Here is a 15862-nt window from a genome sequence, read left to right as displayed (position 1 = left end):
GCCATATCTTTACCCCATTTTCATACATTTTTAGCCACTTTTTGGGAGTCTTTTGCCATTTTTATCCTCATTGTGGCACTTTTCACCTATTTTTGCAAATATTTTGCTACTTTTTTAAATTTCTGCTGTAACTTTTTGCCACTTTTCAACCATTTTTTACCACTTTTTTGAAATTTTTATCCCATTTTGCCTCTGTTCACGATTTGCCACTTTTTGCCCATTGCTGCTAAATCTTTCGCCACTTTTTACCGATTTTATTCACCTTTTGCCATTTCATGAACCCAATTTTGCCATTTCTTTTCTTCTCCCAGTTTTCTTGCTTTCTCGTGATTTTTTGCCAGTTTCTGACCATTTTTACCACCTCTTTGCCGCCTTTAGCTCATTTTTGCCACTTGTGCCAATTTTAAATAATGATAATAATAATAATATTAATAATACATTTTATTTAAAAAGCACTTTCCATAAAACTCAGACACTGTACAATGCAGAAAAAACTATTTTTATATTGTATATTTCCCTTCCTTTTCCAACTCACCTAATTTTAGCCACCTTTTTTTTGGTTTTGTTTTTGTTTTTTACTATTTTTCTATTTCATGCATCCTCATACATTTGTGCACATGATGGTGGAGCTGTTAGGTCTGGCATTACTATAATCATTTTCTTCAGTGTGTCCATCGACATTGTTTACAGCATTAATAAAGAGGTAATTCTGTTTTAAGTAAAGGGTGTACATTTTTTATTGTACAACAAGATAAATAAATGAAATTAATTTTTGTAGCTTTTAAAAGAGGGGTCATTATTCAGGTTCAAAAATGACTGTGGTTATCACAGCTTCAATTTACAATGGACCATGATTTTGCTGACCTCCATGGAGCCTCAGTCTGGCAGGGCCCCACAAAGTTCTCCCCTTTATTCAGCCCTTATGGACAGCCTTGAGTGTATGCACATGTTTTGTGCTGTTATTTCAGTCATCTAAGTTTTCAATGGTTAAGAATGACATGAATGAAGCCCGATGGCCTGGACTTGTGATTAGAAGGTGCCAGTCATTTTGGATGTGTCCATAGCAGTTAGTCAGCTAAACGCTCTTGCAACTACGCAACTGATGAACTGATGAAATGGTCCACTGACTTCTCTTTCACAGTGTCTTTGAAATATTTCACCGTCTTTGGAAAGAAGTCCTGGTGACAAGTCATCGTTAGAGGGGTAGCAAAATGCAGCAGTCATTCACAGATGGTGCAATCCTCTCAGGCCGTGGTAGAAGATGTTGGGCAAGATTAAAAGGCATGAAAATATCTGATGACAGAACCACAGCTTGAGGGTCCGGCTGCATGAAAACATTCCAAGTTTAAAAAAGAAATTCTAAGGTAGAGTCAGGTGGCTTTATCGATACCTGTAGGTAGATTTGGTCTACAGTAGGCCTCATGCCACACAGGGAAGGGCAGAACATGATAAAGTGGCCCTCACCCTGCTCAAACTAAAGATGGGTAACCGTGCAAAGCAGATGGATATGACTGTTTCTGTGTTTCTTATTGGCAAAACCATCTTGCAAAGCTCCCATCTCAACTGTTTGGGCCCGGTTAGAAAGTGGCAGATTGTAATGTCATAGAATGTAATGTGATATAATGTAAAGTGTCTAATTTGAGTGTAATACTGGAGATAATGTGGTATAGTCACTGGGCAGCAAATATGTGGTATCAAATAAGAACAGTGGATATAAATAATAAAAAGTAGTAATTATAATAAAACAACTCTGGTGTAAACAGTTTGTCTTCATACCATTTATTCTCCAAGTATGACAGATACTATTGAGCAGTGTCCAAGGTTGCCTTAAGGCAGGATAAAGGGGAGAGCTTTCTGGGGCCCTGCCAAAAAGGGGGGGGGGGGGTGTCACTAAGATAAAGCTGTGATAAGCAGATTTTTTTTTTAGCCTGACTAATAAGCACTCTTATCAGAGCAACAGAAATGAATTTAACCTGTTAATACTGTAGTGGAACATAACCTTTATAACAGGGCTCATCAAGTACATCTGCACAAGGGCCAGATTTAGTCTCAACAGAAACTCTGGAGGCTGGACTTTCAAATGCACAAAAATTAAATTAACATTTTGGTCTGATTGAAATATTATTGCAGTAGTATTTGTATTTTCCTTTAAACTACAGGCCATTTTTAGTCATTATCAGTAAGATCTATCCCTATAATCTCTACTGTAGCAGGCCACAAGGAGACAGGCCTGACAACAGGATTGGCTGGACCCCTGAAAATCCTCCCTAATTGTCATTTAGCACCAATATTAGCCCATTTTTGACACTTTTAACCCCCCTTTACTTTTGCCTCTTTAACCCAATTTTTGCATGATTTTAAACCCTTTTGAATCACGTTTCCTGCATGTTTAATCCCCTTTGTGCTACTCTTTTATCATTTCTGCCACTTTTCTTCAATTTTTGCCACTTTTTCACCCCTTTTCATAAATTTTTTCAACAATTTTTGCAACTTTAAAACAATTTTTTACCACTTTTAACCCATTGTTGATACTTTTTGACCCGTTTTGCCTCATTTACCCAATTTTTGAAAGATTTTAACCCCTTTTAAACCACTTTTTCCTGCATGTTTCATCCCCTTCATGCCTCTCTATCCTCCTGACTACCAGAAAAAAAATGTTGTCCAATCACATTTTTTTAAATCCCCCAGTCTTTGTAAGGTAATTAGAATACTAAAAAATAAAAATTTTGAAAAAAAGTTTTTATTTTTGAGATATGTGTCCACTACAGTGGACATCGGAACGCCATACGTGTGAAACCGAACCTTGATGGCAATCAGTTATTCCCAAAGAAAATACCAAAAAGTCAACATAAGAATGAGTTTAACAGCCACATAGCTGTCCATCATCACTTTGGGTTTTTTTGTGTATTGCTTTGTTGTGCTTATTTGGCATGATGGTGCAAAAAAGCAAATCCCCGAGCCTGTGATGAGGCCCTCTGAACCTGTGATGTGGCCCTCTGAGTCTGTGATCTGGCCCTCTGAGCCTGTGATGAGACCCTCTGAGCCTGTGATTTGACCTTCTGAGCCTGTGATGAGGCCCTCTGAGCCTGTGATGAGGCCCTCTGAGCCTGTGATGAGACCCTCTGAGCCTGTGATTTGACCTTCTGAGCCTGTGATGACACCCTCTGAGCCTGTGATTTGACCTTCTGAGCCTGTGATGACACCCTCTGAGCCTGTGAGGCCCTCTTGGAAACATAAAAGATTACCTTGCTTTTTGTGCACATCACATACAGTAAATTCTGCTCTTGCAGCCGTATCTACGACAAGTTGATGCATTTGTTTCCTCCACCTGGCTTAAACACTGCGTCTTGATCTTTTTCATCGGACAACTCAAAATCTGAGTTTCCATCAACAGTTTGCAGTCAAATTCATTCTGCTTCTGAGAATGACTCCCTTTCTTGTCATTTGAAAAAAACAGAACAAAATGGAGGAAAGATCTACAAATGTCCAGCATGGAAGACATTTTTTAAACTGTTGAATACTATGCTAAAATACAGTTAAAATAATTCAGACAATGTTTTAATGGGTTGATAAGAGACTTATATAAAATTTGCCAACAACATTTCAAGCCAAAATTTGCTCAATAAAAATTATGCACTTACTTTTCCTCTTCCCATAAAATGTGCTTGCACTGATGGACACCATTTTCCTTGATGAGAAAGAAAAAGGTACCAAAGCCCCACCCCTTCAGATTTGGTATCATTGAAAAGCCCTAAATGTCCTCTGTAGATGTCAGAAGGAGTTAATTCAGTAGTATGGAGTGGGTGGGAGATATTCAGGTTTGGAAATGTCCTCTACAGAGGACAAATTTAAACTACTGGTAGTCAGGAGGCAATTATCTTTTTTTTTTTTTAGCCACTTTTCTTCAATTGTTGCCACTTTTTAACCCCTTCTCTTTACTTTCTTGCACTATTTTTTGTCATTTGTAACCAATATTTGATACCTTTTGCCCCCCCTTTACTATTTTTTGACACATTTTAACCTCTTTTCACAACTTTTTTCTGCCAATTTTTGCAACACTTCTGCCAACCTAAACCATTTTTTAAATATTGACTCTTTTTTTTTTTTTTAATTTATTTTTCGGGCTTTTTGTGCCTTTATTACATAGAGGAGGACAGTGGATAGACTCAGAAACAGGGAAGAGAGCAGGGAGAGACATGCGGGAAATGGTGCCACAGACTGGATTCGAACCTGTGCCGCTCGCGTACATGGTGCACACCTTAACCACTCCACTACCGGAGCGCCACAATATTGACTAATTTTGACACTAAATTTCTGTAAAAACAGATCAAACGTTAAGTCATTCTTAAACTATTTCAATGTTAATTGTTTTTGGGATGGATTTAACAGCTGCAGACATTTTGTAGAAGGATACTCTTAAAATCTTCTTTTCCTCCTTTTCTGAATTTAGTGATCTTTCGGGGGCCGGACAGGAAGCTTTGGGGGGCCTGATGTGGTCCCCGGGCCACCAGTTGATGATCAGTGCTTTAGAAGATGTCAACCCTTCTCTAAAAACAAAATGACCTTTCTGAGGTAATGATGATGATGTGAATGGACACCTTGATCTAAAACATTTGGAAAGTAATATCAGATATCAGGGTGATAATAAATAAAGAAAAAGAAACTGTGATATCTGTAATGGAAAAATAAAAAAATCGAAGTGAAAACACGTTAAAAGTGTTTTAAAAAATGGCAGAAAGGGGCTGAAATTGGAGAAACTGGGAAAACTGGGCTAAAATGGCCAAATTGGTTCAAATTGGTTAAAAACATAAATTACAAACTTTAATTTAAGGTGGCAAGACATGGCACAAGTGGGTTATAAGTGTCAAAATATAGGGCTGTGTCAGGTGGTGGTTAGTAGTGGTTGCAAACATGATTGAAACACCTTATTTAATAGTGGCAGCAGATGGCAGAAAGGGCTGAGAAGTGTCAATAACTGGAAAAAGAGGTAAAAGTGGCAAAAAGTGGTGGAAATGTGCTAAAAGTAGCAAAAAAGAATTGTAAATTTGGCTAGAGTGGTGAAGTGGGGGTTAGATGTGGTTAAAACATTATTTACAAAAGTGGCAAAAAGTAGCAAAATTTGTCGAAAAGGGATAGTAGTGGTAAAATTAAAAAACTTTGGTTCAAAGTGGCAAAAAGTGGCAGAAATGGGCTAATAGTAGCAGACACAAAAAAGGAAATTGGGCTTGAGTGGTGAAGTGGGGGTTGGATGTGGTTGAAAACATTATTTTTACAAAAGTGGCAAAAAGTAGCAAAATTTGTCAAAATTGGATAGAAGTGGTAAATTAAAAAACCTTGGTTCAAAGTAGCAAAAGTGGTGGAAATGGGCTAAAAGTAGCAGAAAAAAATAGAAAATTGGGCTAAAGTGGCAAAATTTGGTTGAAATTGATGAGAAGTCGTTAAAAGCATCATTGACAAACCATGGTTTTAAGTGGCAAAAAGTGGAAATCCTGGGTTAAAAGTGGCAAGAATAGGTTAAAACTGACTATAAGTGCTAAAAAAAACCCCATAATTGACAAACCTTGGTTTATAGTGGCAAAAAACGGCAAAAATGGGCAAAGAGTAGCAAAAAAAAAAAAAAAAAAAAGAATGGGCTGAAGTGGTGAAAATTGGTCAAAATTGTTTAAAAGTGTTAAAAAATCAACCTAGGTTAAGAGTAGCAAAAAGTGGGAATATGGGTTAAAAGTGGCAAAAGTGTCATAAAGAGGCTGAAAGTGGAAAATGTGGCAAAATGGGGCTGAAATTACAAATTTGATTAAAATTGATTAGAAGTGGTTACAAACATGACAAACTTTGGTGCAAAGCGGTTAAAAGAGGCAGAAATGGTCAAAAGTGTCAATAAGTGAAAAAAGGGGCGAGGTGGCAAAAAACAAGAGTTCATTTGCAAAAACAGTTAAACGCCATTCTGGTAAATAATGAAAATAATAACAAAATTAACACTTTCAATTGAGCTGTCTTCTGATCTAAAATCTTTTTAAAAAATATTTTTTTATTATACTTAGAATTATACTTAATCAATTCCGTCTGATTGATATTACAATGAAAAAATACGTTTTATGACAATTTATAAAAATGGAGTTAACTGTTTTTGCAAATGAACTCTTCAAGTGGCAAAAATGGGCTAAGAGTTGCAAAAAAAAAGAAAAAAATAGAGAAAATCGGGCTGAAGTGGTGATACGTGGTTAAAATGTATTAGAGGTGGTTAAAACCATCACTGACAAACCATGGTTTTAAGTGGCAGAAATGGGTGAAAAGTGTCAATGAGTGGAAGAAAAGGGGTTCAAAATAACTAAAAAAGGGCAAAAATGAGCTTAAACTAGTATCAATGGTGGCTAAGATAGGTTTGAAGTGGCTAAAATGGTATAAAAGTTGCACTTAGTGGGGAAAAATGTGGGAAAAAAGTGGTGAAAATGGTTTAAAGTGGCCATGAATGGAAAAAAATGTGGTGTTACATGGCAATAAAAATATTTGAATTTCCTAGAAAGTGGTGAAAATGGATTAAAGTAGATAAAAATGTGGTGAAAGTGGGTCAAACACTCATAAACTGATGTGGTTCATAAGGTTTAAATGGTCTCTTGGGCTTTTAGGGGACCAGTCATTTCTATGGGACGGCCTGGCAGTGTGCAAAGACAGTCTGCGGCTCCCACTGCTGTCAGACAGTCTGACAGTTGTAAGGACATCTGCAGGGTTTAGTTTTGCTTCTGGATGTTTAAGTGTAATGGGACACATGGTTTTAATAGAATTTTATACACTGCATGCATGACACTCAGTACCCTCGTCTTTAAAAGGATTTCCAATTAGCATAAATTAGCATCAAAGCTGTGATGGACAACAGCTCCAGAAATATGCAGCTTAACCCTGTCACCCCCTTGTGGCTGGCTGCAGTATAGCTCTCAGGGACTGATCTCAATCTTAAGATCTTAAAATTGTTCACATTAAGACAGAAAATCTAAACACTTATTTAAATGCTTGCAGTATTTTATTTTGAAAACAGAAAGAAGACAGATCACTGCAGGATAAGATTGTGGTTGAATCAGTCTCTCCAGAACTCATTCACTTTGTCTCAAAGACATTCCAGCTCCTGTCTGTCGCCTTGTTCATTAAGCTGCGCTACAGAAACAGGAAAGAAAGGAGATGCAGAAGTGTAGAAAGACTTGTGTTTTCAGCGGGCTCCTCAGTCTGGGATTCCTCAGGGCTTTCTGGCGCAGACACTTGGGAGCATAGTCCAGCACTCAATGTCGTCCCAGTACTTGTGCACTGTAGCAGAGACGAGAAAGAAGGTAGAATGGTACGGACAATTTAAAAGTAGTTACACTGAAAGCTGGTATACACTGAGATAAGGGGTTCAATAATGTGGTGCATTTAAGACCCCCATTAAACATTGCTATGTCATCTATATGGAGTGGTAACCCCTGACCCCAGGTGTTCATATTTATTACCCATGATCCAGCATGTGGTGACTTACCGCCCCAGTTTGTCTGCAGACAGTGTTGACGGTGGTGAGCGTTATCAAACCCTCCATGGTACCTGTAGTTGAAGACTGAACCATCACTCCACAACCAAATGCCCTCCTGAAAGAGAGGATGAAATCATACATGAATAATGAGCCATAGCATCAGTCGGAAAGCTTATGCAATGATAAGTACCTGTTGGGCATCAGAGCCTCCGAGCCATGTTTGTCCATATTTATGGGTGTAAGTCACAATCAGCCACTGGACCAGGTGATTCTCTCCATTACTGTGCACTGAGACCAGATTTCCCCCCTTGGCCTGGCAGTTTCTCTACAGTGAAATGACAGATCGTTAAGAATTAAGGAGGCTGATAAATACGGAGTTGTTTCAGAACACTAGGCTGGTTCCAAATCTTTTTGGTTACCTCGGCTTGAGCCCAAGTCAGGGGTGAGCTGACGTAGAGGTAACAGCGGTGAGACCAAAGAGTCCAACCAGAGGGGCAGGCTTTGCACCTCTTGAACAGGTGAGTCTCTTCTGAAGACAAGATTTGAAATAAGGTGAGATACTTAATGAAGTCTCTAAACCAGAAAATAATCTCTAAACACACAAGATTCACTGGGGAAAGTTGCTCTAGATTAGTGAAAAGGCTGAGGACTGTGTGTGACTAAATTTTGAAAATGAACCTTTTGATTTCTTTTTTTTAACACTTTGAGGTTAGTTTTTTTGGGAGGCTGAAAGTAGGGGTTAATGGTTCAAGTGAGATAAAAAAAAAATCCTACCCCCGACACTAAAACCACATAAAAACACCCAATACTTGATCTTAAAATGGTCTGTTCTAAGATATTTATGCCTTCATTGAAAACAAGGTGTAGGTTATTTGCTGAAGTGGTTGTCTCAGTGTCACTTGAATCCAGTGTAAGCCCAAGTAAGACAAATGGCATTTAACAACATCAGTTAAACTCCAGACTTCTCTGACACAGAGACAGGCAGCCATGCTCTGAGACCATGGGTGCAGACTATTTGCTGGAGTGGTTGTCTCGGTGTCACTTGAATCCAGTGTAAGCACAAGTAAGATAAGTGACATTTAACAACATCAGTTAAACTCCAGACTTCTCTGACACAGAGACAGGCAGCCATGCTCTGAGACTGCCATGCTCTGCAGGTGCAGGCTATTTGCTGGAGTGTTTGTCTCAGTGTCACTTGAATCCAATGTAAGCACACGTAAGATAAGTGATGGAAAACAACATCAATTTAGCCCCAGACTTCTTTGACACAGAGACAGTCACCCATGCTCTGAGACCATAGGGGCAGGCTATTTGCTGGAGTGGTTGTCTCGGTGTCACTTGAATCCAGTGTAGCAGCAAGTAAGAAGGTAAAGCTGCTGAAGGTGGTTTGGTCTAATAATTTCTTGTTGTCTTGATTCCTTGATGATTAAAAAGTATTAGAGCCTTCCTATTATGCCAAAACTAGAATATTTCTCCATTTTCATAGAATTTAGGGGGATATATTTGCAAGTTTTGGGGCGTTTGATGAGAAATTATAACTGGAATTGTCTTTGAAAATAAGATGCCAGTTATGTTTGTGTTCAGTGTAAGGTGATTTTGCTCAACCTTGGACCTGCAGTGGCCAGTAAATTATTAAAAGTAACAAGACTGAGTTTCAAGTTACAGAAAACCGGCAGCCATGAGGAGGGACCGAGGGTGAAGGCTATGTGCTGGAGTGGTTGTCTCGGTGTCACTTGAATCCAGCATGGTAACAAGTGAGATTGTTACCTGCTGAAGATGTTTTGATTTAATAATTTCTCGCTTGTCTTGGGTCCTGGATGATTAAAATGTGGTAGGGCTGTTCAACTATGTAAAAAACCATAATCAAGATTATTTTGATTCATTATTTTTTATCAAAATCATGATTATAAAACATGAGCTCTCACTCACTAGTACGTGCATTTATTGAACTTAAACACTCGACACTTTTAAAAAGAAGAATAAATTGTCATAAATGAGTAGGGAAAAAAGATACTGGTAGGTTCTACCTTGTCAGAACATCATTTATGTTGTTAAAATAAATGTGAGATTATTAAAGATTTGACAGATAATGGCTAAAATAAAGAGTGATCAGTATTTCATTTTATTGGCTTTGTTGCCATAAAACACAACTTTATAAGGCAGTTACTGATAGAGGATGTTTACCGAGGTCACCACCCTCTTTTAGCCTCTTAGCATGTTAACATTTACTAAAAAAACAAAAAGCTGATTGGACAACGAGTAGATTTGTTAAAGTCATAAACCAAATATTTAAAAGTTCTATTACTATCTATTCTGTGGACTCTGTGATGATTTCAATCACAAAGAAATCAACTCACCTTTAGGAAACGCAGGCGCGATCTCATTCTCAGGCTCCGGCTTTGGACCAGCTGAAACACATTTTAATAGACTTTAATGCCATTCTCGTTTATTGCTGCTCTGTTTACTCATATAATGGAGAATTCTGGAAATCCTTTAAATCGGTGGGTCTCATCTGCTCTAGCTTTAGGACCCACCATCACCTCCTTGCAGCCCGAAGTTAAAAAATCTCTAAAGAACTCAAAAGCATTAAATAAAAATTCTTCAAGTTTGGACCTTCAGCTGAACAACGAGACTGAACACAACACTCCAGACTAAAAGGCCAATAGGCATGCAGACATTTCATCTGGACTACCTTTCCCTGAAAAAGCATGGACATTTTGCTAATTCCTCAAAGAATTCCCTCAACATCTTTGGAAACAGCCTTGTTATCTCAAGATAAATAGGTTTCAGTCTTTAGAAAATAGCTGCATTATTACAAAAAAAGCTAAGTGAATTTAACCTCCTGAGACCCGAGCCTTTGTTTGGAGAGCATTTTTATTTTCTCCCACTTATTTGGGATAAATATGGCCAGATAAGTTAAAATATCAGTCTTGTCATTGAACAGGAATTTCCTGGAAATTTTCCTTTCAAAACCCCCAAAAAATTCCATTATAAAAAAATGTCTTTGAAAATTCTTAAACATATTTTTTAAGTACACAAATATTTCTTTACATAGTACTCAAATATTCCTCATAAAGCATGAAAATTCCCCCAAATTCCATGCAAATTCCTGAAAATTTCAAGCAAATTCCCCAAATCTGGAAGTAAATTCCCCCTTCAGTTTCTTGGCAAATTCTACACATTTTCAAGAAGCATTCTCCAAAATTCCATGAAAGATGGATGTGTTGGATTTGTTTCACACATCCATCTGGGAAAGCCTCAATAGCAAACGATTGAGAAAAGGCAGAGGATTTGAAAAAAACTCGGAGTGTGATTGGATGAACGTTCTGTCACATCTCTACAGGCCAATCAGAGCAACAAAACACGTGACGTAGCAGCTATCAAGCTCCGCGTGCGCAGCTGGTGAGGAATAACGCGAAACTTGGCAACTATAGACATGTCAGTACTCGACTTTTGTCGTTTTTGAAAAGAAAACAACTCACTGCTGTTCTTTGTTCTTCTTTTCGTGAACACATATCATCAAGTTCTGATAAAACTGGAGCTTTAGCAGCATCCACGCTAATCTCTTCCTCCATAACTGCAACAGCTCCTGCTGCTGTTTGTTTACGTAACGACACTGCCGTACCTGAGAGTACTGCCCCTCGTTGCTGTTTGGTCCTGTCACTTTATAACCGGGCCCAAACGGTTCAGACGGGAGCTTTGCAAGATGGATTTGCCAGTGAAAAACAAGGAAACGGGCGTATCCATCTGCTTTGCAAGGTTATGAAAATGGTGGAAATTACCCAAATCCCCTAAAGTTTTCTCAGAAAAAATGCTGAAAAATTCAAGGACAATCCTGAAGCCCAAATTCCCAATCCAACTTCCCAAAAATTTGGTAATAATTTCCACACATTCCCATGAAAACGCATTTAAAAAATTAAATCTAAAGCCACGAAACCCTCCAAAATATACAAGCATATCCTCTTAATTTCAATAAAAATGCTTTGAAAACTTCCAAGCAAATTCCCTAAAATATTCAAACAGCAAATTATCCCAGCATTTCAAGCAAATACCTTAAACTTGAATGGACATTCTGAGCGATTATTACATCAATTCTAACACCAAAAATGATTGCTTTAATGCAGGAAAGCCAGAATGTGATGTCCTCATATGTGGATGCAGGGTCTTAGGAGGTTAAAACAGATGAGGGTCCACTCAGGGTTTACGTTTGTCAGGGACTTGAGTCCACATTTTTTTCCAGACCCACACTCACATTTAGGTCTCATTGGCTTCTCCATATGTGGCCATGCACCAAATATCTGAACATTTTCAACTGCTGAAGCGTATTCAGTGAACTACGTTGAACTTTAAAACAACCAGCTTTTATTTTAAAATGAGGTTTTTAAAATCAAGAATGTTTTGGACTTCTACCGACCACCAGGCCTGCCAGCAGACTTGTCTGGGCCCCTGAAAACCCTGGCGAATGGGCCCGTCCCAGTTGTGATGATATCGATGTGGGATTAGTAGCACTGGAGCTAGCTTCCTGGCTAATAGTTACTTCAATCTGGAGCTGAAGGTGTGTCAAAATATTACTGGGTTATGATATTGGGTTATTTATCCATGCTACTTTTTAACCCCTTTTCACACCGCATTTCCATTCCTGTGACACTTGTCGCCCTTTGTTTCCGCTTTTTTATTTTACATCTTTTAACCCTTTTTTTCCAACTTTTTGAACATTTTTGCCACTCTTCTTCCAACTTAACCTGTTCTAGCCATTTTTTGCTACTTTTAACCCACTTTTTGTCACTTTAAACTTAACTTCCCCCCACTTTTATCCCATTTTTACTCTTTACTATTTTTGGACACTTTAAGCCCATATTTGCCACTTCTTTGGCCACTTTATCCATGTTGCTATTTGCCTACTTTGTTTTGCCACATTTTACAATTACCTAACTACTTTCATTAAAAGTTGTCTCAGCCAAGGTAACAATAGTTTGGGATTGTCCATTAGTTTTTATATTCATTTCATTCTCACTTACTGTGTTCAATTTTACTTTAGTTTTTATTAGTTTTTACTGCTGATATGTTAGTTTAGTTAATAGCTATTTTGCAAAAATGCTTCGTTTTAGTTGAGTTTTATTAATTTTAGTGATAATTTTATTTATTCATTTTTAATTTTTGATAGACGTCAGGGCTGAGTGAACATCATACATTTTTAAAAACATATTCAAACAGGTTACTCTTCACTTAGCACTTTATTTATTATATATCAACATATACATTTCAACATGTTCTTCTACAACCTTTCTTCTTCTTCTTCTTCTTCTTCTTCTTCTTCCGTATGTTTTTTGGCACTTTTCAACTCCTCCACAGTTTGTCCTATTTTTACAGTTCAACTTTTATCATGTTCAGCATGGTCAGGAGATGTGTGCTTGTATTTTTGACATTTCTGACCCTTTTACTTTTTACAAAATTTAACATTTTCCACATTTTTTGGCCCCATTAAAATGCATGGAAGATTTTTGCAGTTCTGCCTAAAACTGCTTCAACTTTGAGATTCAACAGATTCTGCATACTTCCACTTACAGACTTCATTTTTGCTTTAAAATGTAGACAAACTCTTCAGCAATTGAACATGTATTCAGCTTTTAGCTATCTTCTACAGTTTTAGAGATTTCACAGTTTAAGCAACACAAACTTTTGGGGTTTTACACAAAAAAGTCAGACCTTAGAGTGGGTGACATCATCAGTCAGAGTGGAGCAAGCCTGCTGTTCAGACAGAAGACAACTCTGAACAAACATCTATAAAATCCACAAACTTCACCCATTTAGGCTACCTTTTGCCATTAAAAAACTACCTTCTCCTGTTTTTGAACCCTTTTCATTTTAAAGGCTACTTTGAGCTATTCTTATGCTATTTTCAGCTATTTTAGGCTACTTTGAGCTATTCTTATGCTACTTTCAGATATTTTTAAGGCTTCTTTGACCTATTCTTATGCTACTTTCAGATATTTTTAAGGCTACTCTGACCTATTCTTATGCTACTTTCAGATATTTTTAGGCTACTTTCAGCTATTCTTATGCTATTTTCTGATATTTTAGGCTACTTCAGCTATTGTTATGCTATTTCCAGCTATCTTTAGGCTACTCTGAGATATTCTTATGCTACTTTGAGCTATTTTATGCTACTTTGAGTGATTTTCGGCTACTTTCATCTATTCTTTTGCTATTTTCAGCTATTTTAGGCTACTTTGAGCAATTCTTTTGCCACTTTCAGCTATTCTTAGACTACTTTGAGCTATTCTTATGCTACTGTCAACTATTTTTAGGCTACTTTTAACTATTTTATACTATTTTCACCTATTTAAGGCTACTTTGAGCTATTCTTATGCTATTTTAGGCTACTTTGAGCTATTTTTGTCATTTTCAGCTATTTCTAGGCTACTTTCAGCTATTTGTTGGATAATTTCACCTTTTTAGGCTTCTTTCAGCTATTTTTATGCTATTTTCATCAATTTTATGGTATTTTCAGCTATTTTTGTGCTTTATGGCTATTTTCAGCAGTTTTTCCACAATCCAGCTCTCAGCATCCCCACGCAATTTCCACTGAAATTGCATTTTGTTCTAGTTATACCTTCTTATTTTCAGCTTTGTTCCACTGCTTTTAGCAGTTTTAATTCACATTTTCTCATTTTCTGCTTTCAGCCTCAACATTTCAATGCATTTGCTGCAAGAAAATGCAATTTCTCTAGTTTAAAGTTGATATCTTAATACAACCAGAAGTAAAACTACCACTGTTTGAAGTCTTAACCAATCAAATCAGACCATTTTACACTCCACAGGCTTGGCGGTAGGGGCCAGTCAGTACGGTTGTGTCAAAGACTAAAACTAAGGATATTTTGTCTCCATTTTTGTTTTATTTTAGTTAGTTTTGCAATAAAGTTTTAGTCAGTTAACTAAAATGATTTTCACATTTTAGTTTTAACTACTTTGTTAATTTCAGATAACTATAATAAACTTGGTCTGAGCTTCTTTTGCATTCTTTTCTGACATCCTTTGAGCACATCATGGCTTAGCGATGTATTCTGACATAACTTTCCTATTCGTTTAGCTCAACAAGCCCATCCACACTGTTAACATCACCAATAAAAAGCTGATTCTGTTTGGAGAAAGGCTTTTAAACAAAATTCATTATTTTTTGCTTTTTATAGGTTAAAAATGAAATTCAGTTATCACAGCTTAACTTTCAATGGACAGTGGTTTTGCTGGCCTCCCAGTTTGACCCATAATGAATGTGACAGAATATTCGCCTGATGACCCACTAGGAAATTTTGTAAAAGTCCTGCCCTTCCAAAACACTTTTTATGGGAGGTTTTCCCAATGAAAACCATACAGTGGATTTATGACAGTCAGATTAAATGTGCCCATCTCTGATTATTACATGTATGAACATATTACTATTAAAAACATCACAGTGAGCGTTAGAAAATGTGACCGGTAAAAAACGTTAGAAGAGGCAGGTTTTGAAAAGACCAAAGACAAGCTAACAGGATTAAGGTCAGCATCATTTATCCATGTTTCTTTGTCTTAGTTTGGTCATTTTGATCATATAAAACTCAGTTATAATAATGGTGGAAGTCGTTTTAGCATGTAAACCTCTGAAAAGTCAAACTCACGCTCAGCCTCAGTGAGGACCACCATGGCACAGAGCAGCAGAGTCACAGCCAGAATCTTCATGACGGACATGATTGAGATGTCAACACTGGAGAGAAAAACACGTATTATGATAAGGAAATATAAAATGATCCCTCAATAGTAAGTCTGTTTGAGAAAATTTTAACAGAGTCGCTCACCAGTAGCCTTTGATAGCTTTCCACTCCTAAATGTTTAAGTTGATCAGCTCTTTTATAGCAGGAGTCTTTTCCTTGAAAGGGCTGTACCTGATGTGCTATTTCATCATTGCATTAATTTTCGGCTGTGTGAACGTCTCAGCCTTAGTTTCCTGTTTTCATAGTTGCATGCCAAACTCTGTTAAATGACGTTTCTGTAGCAGCAGGGGGCTGGCATGAGTATAATCTAAAATGATAGCATGGCAGACTGATGACACCAAAGAAGAAAATAGATTTTTTTTTACGAAATGCAAGGTGTTCAGGAGGAGCTGGAGTTTTCCATTGTTAATGTACTATAACCATTACTGAGGTGCGATGGCAAGACCTTTAAAACACAATGGTGCACATGTGCAATGCTGCCCTTCTAGTTCAGAAACATTGTCTGCATTCTAAGTTTAAAAAACATCATTTTAAAATGTGTGACGGTGTAGCTATTGTTTTAAAGCACAGGGTGGGTTATGGATCTAATATGTATGGGTGCAGCGACCTGCTGCAGCAG

General features: G+C 37.4%; 1 protein-coding gene across 2 annotated transcripts; it reads right to left on the bottom strand.

Moving 5' to 3' along the window:
* Positions 1-7012: 7012 nt before the first annotated feature.
* LOC121504990 (type-2 ice-structuring protein-like) lies at positions 7013-15439 on the bottom strand. Of its 2 annotated transcripts, none has more exons than XM_041780102.1 (7): positions 15328-15439; positions 15151-15236; positions 9853-9903; positions 7915-8024; positions 7686-7820; positions 7505-7610; positions 7013-7296 (listed from the first exon to the last, which is right to left on the bottom strand). In XM_041780102.1, the coding sequence occupies exons 2-7, from the start codon at positions 15218-15220 to the stop codon at positions 7229-7231; spliced, it is 540 nt and encodes a 179-aa protein (XP_041636036.1). In that variant the 5' UTR covers positions 15221-15236; positions 15328-15439; the 3' UTR covers positions 7013-7228. The 2 variants fall into 2 exon arrangements, with proteins under 2 accessions (XP_041636036.1, XP_041636037.1); XM_041780103.1 differs by having other exon boundaries at positions 7915-8021.
* Between the last annotated feature and the right edge of the window lie 423 nt (positions 15440-15862).

Source organism: Cheilinus undulatus, linkage group 22 (genome assembly GCF_018320785.1).
Source record: "Cheilinus undulatus linkage group 22, ASM1832078v1, whole genome shotgun sequence".
Classification (NCBI taxonomy): Eukaryota; Metazoa; Chordata; class Actinopteri; order Labriformes; family Labridae; genus Cheilinus; species Cheilinus undulatus.
The sequence above is the reverse complement of the archived record's forward strand: the minus strand, read 5'-3'. Positions and strand labels throughout refer to the sequence as shown.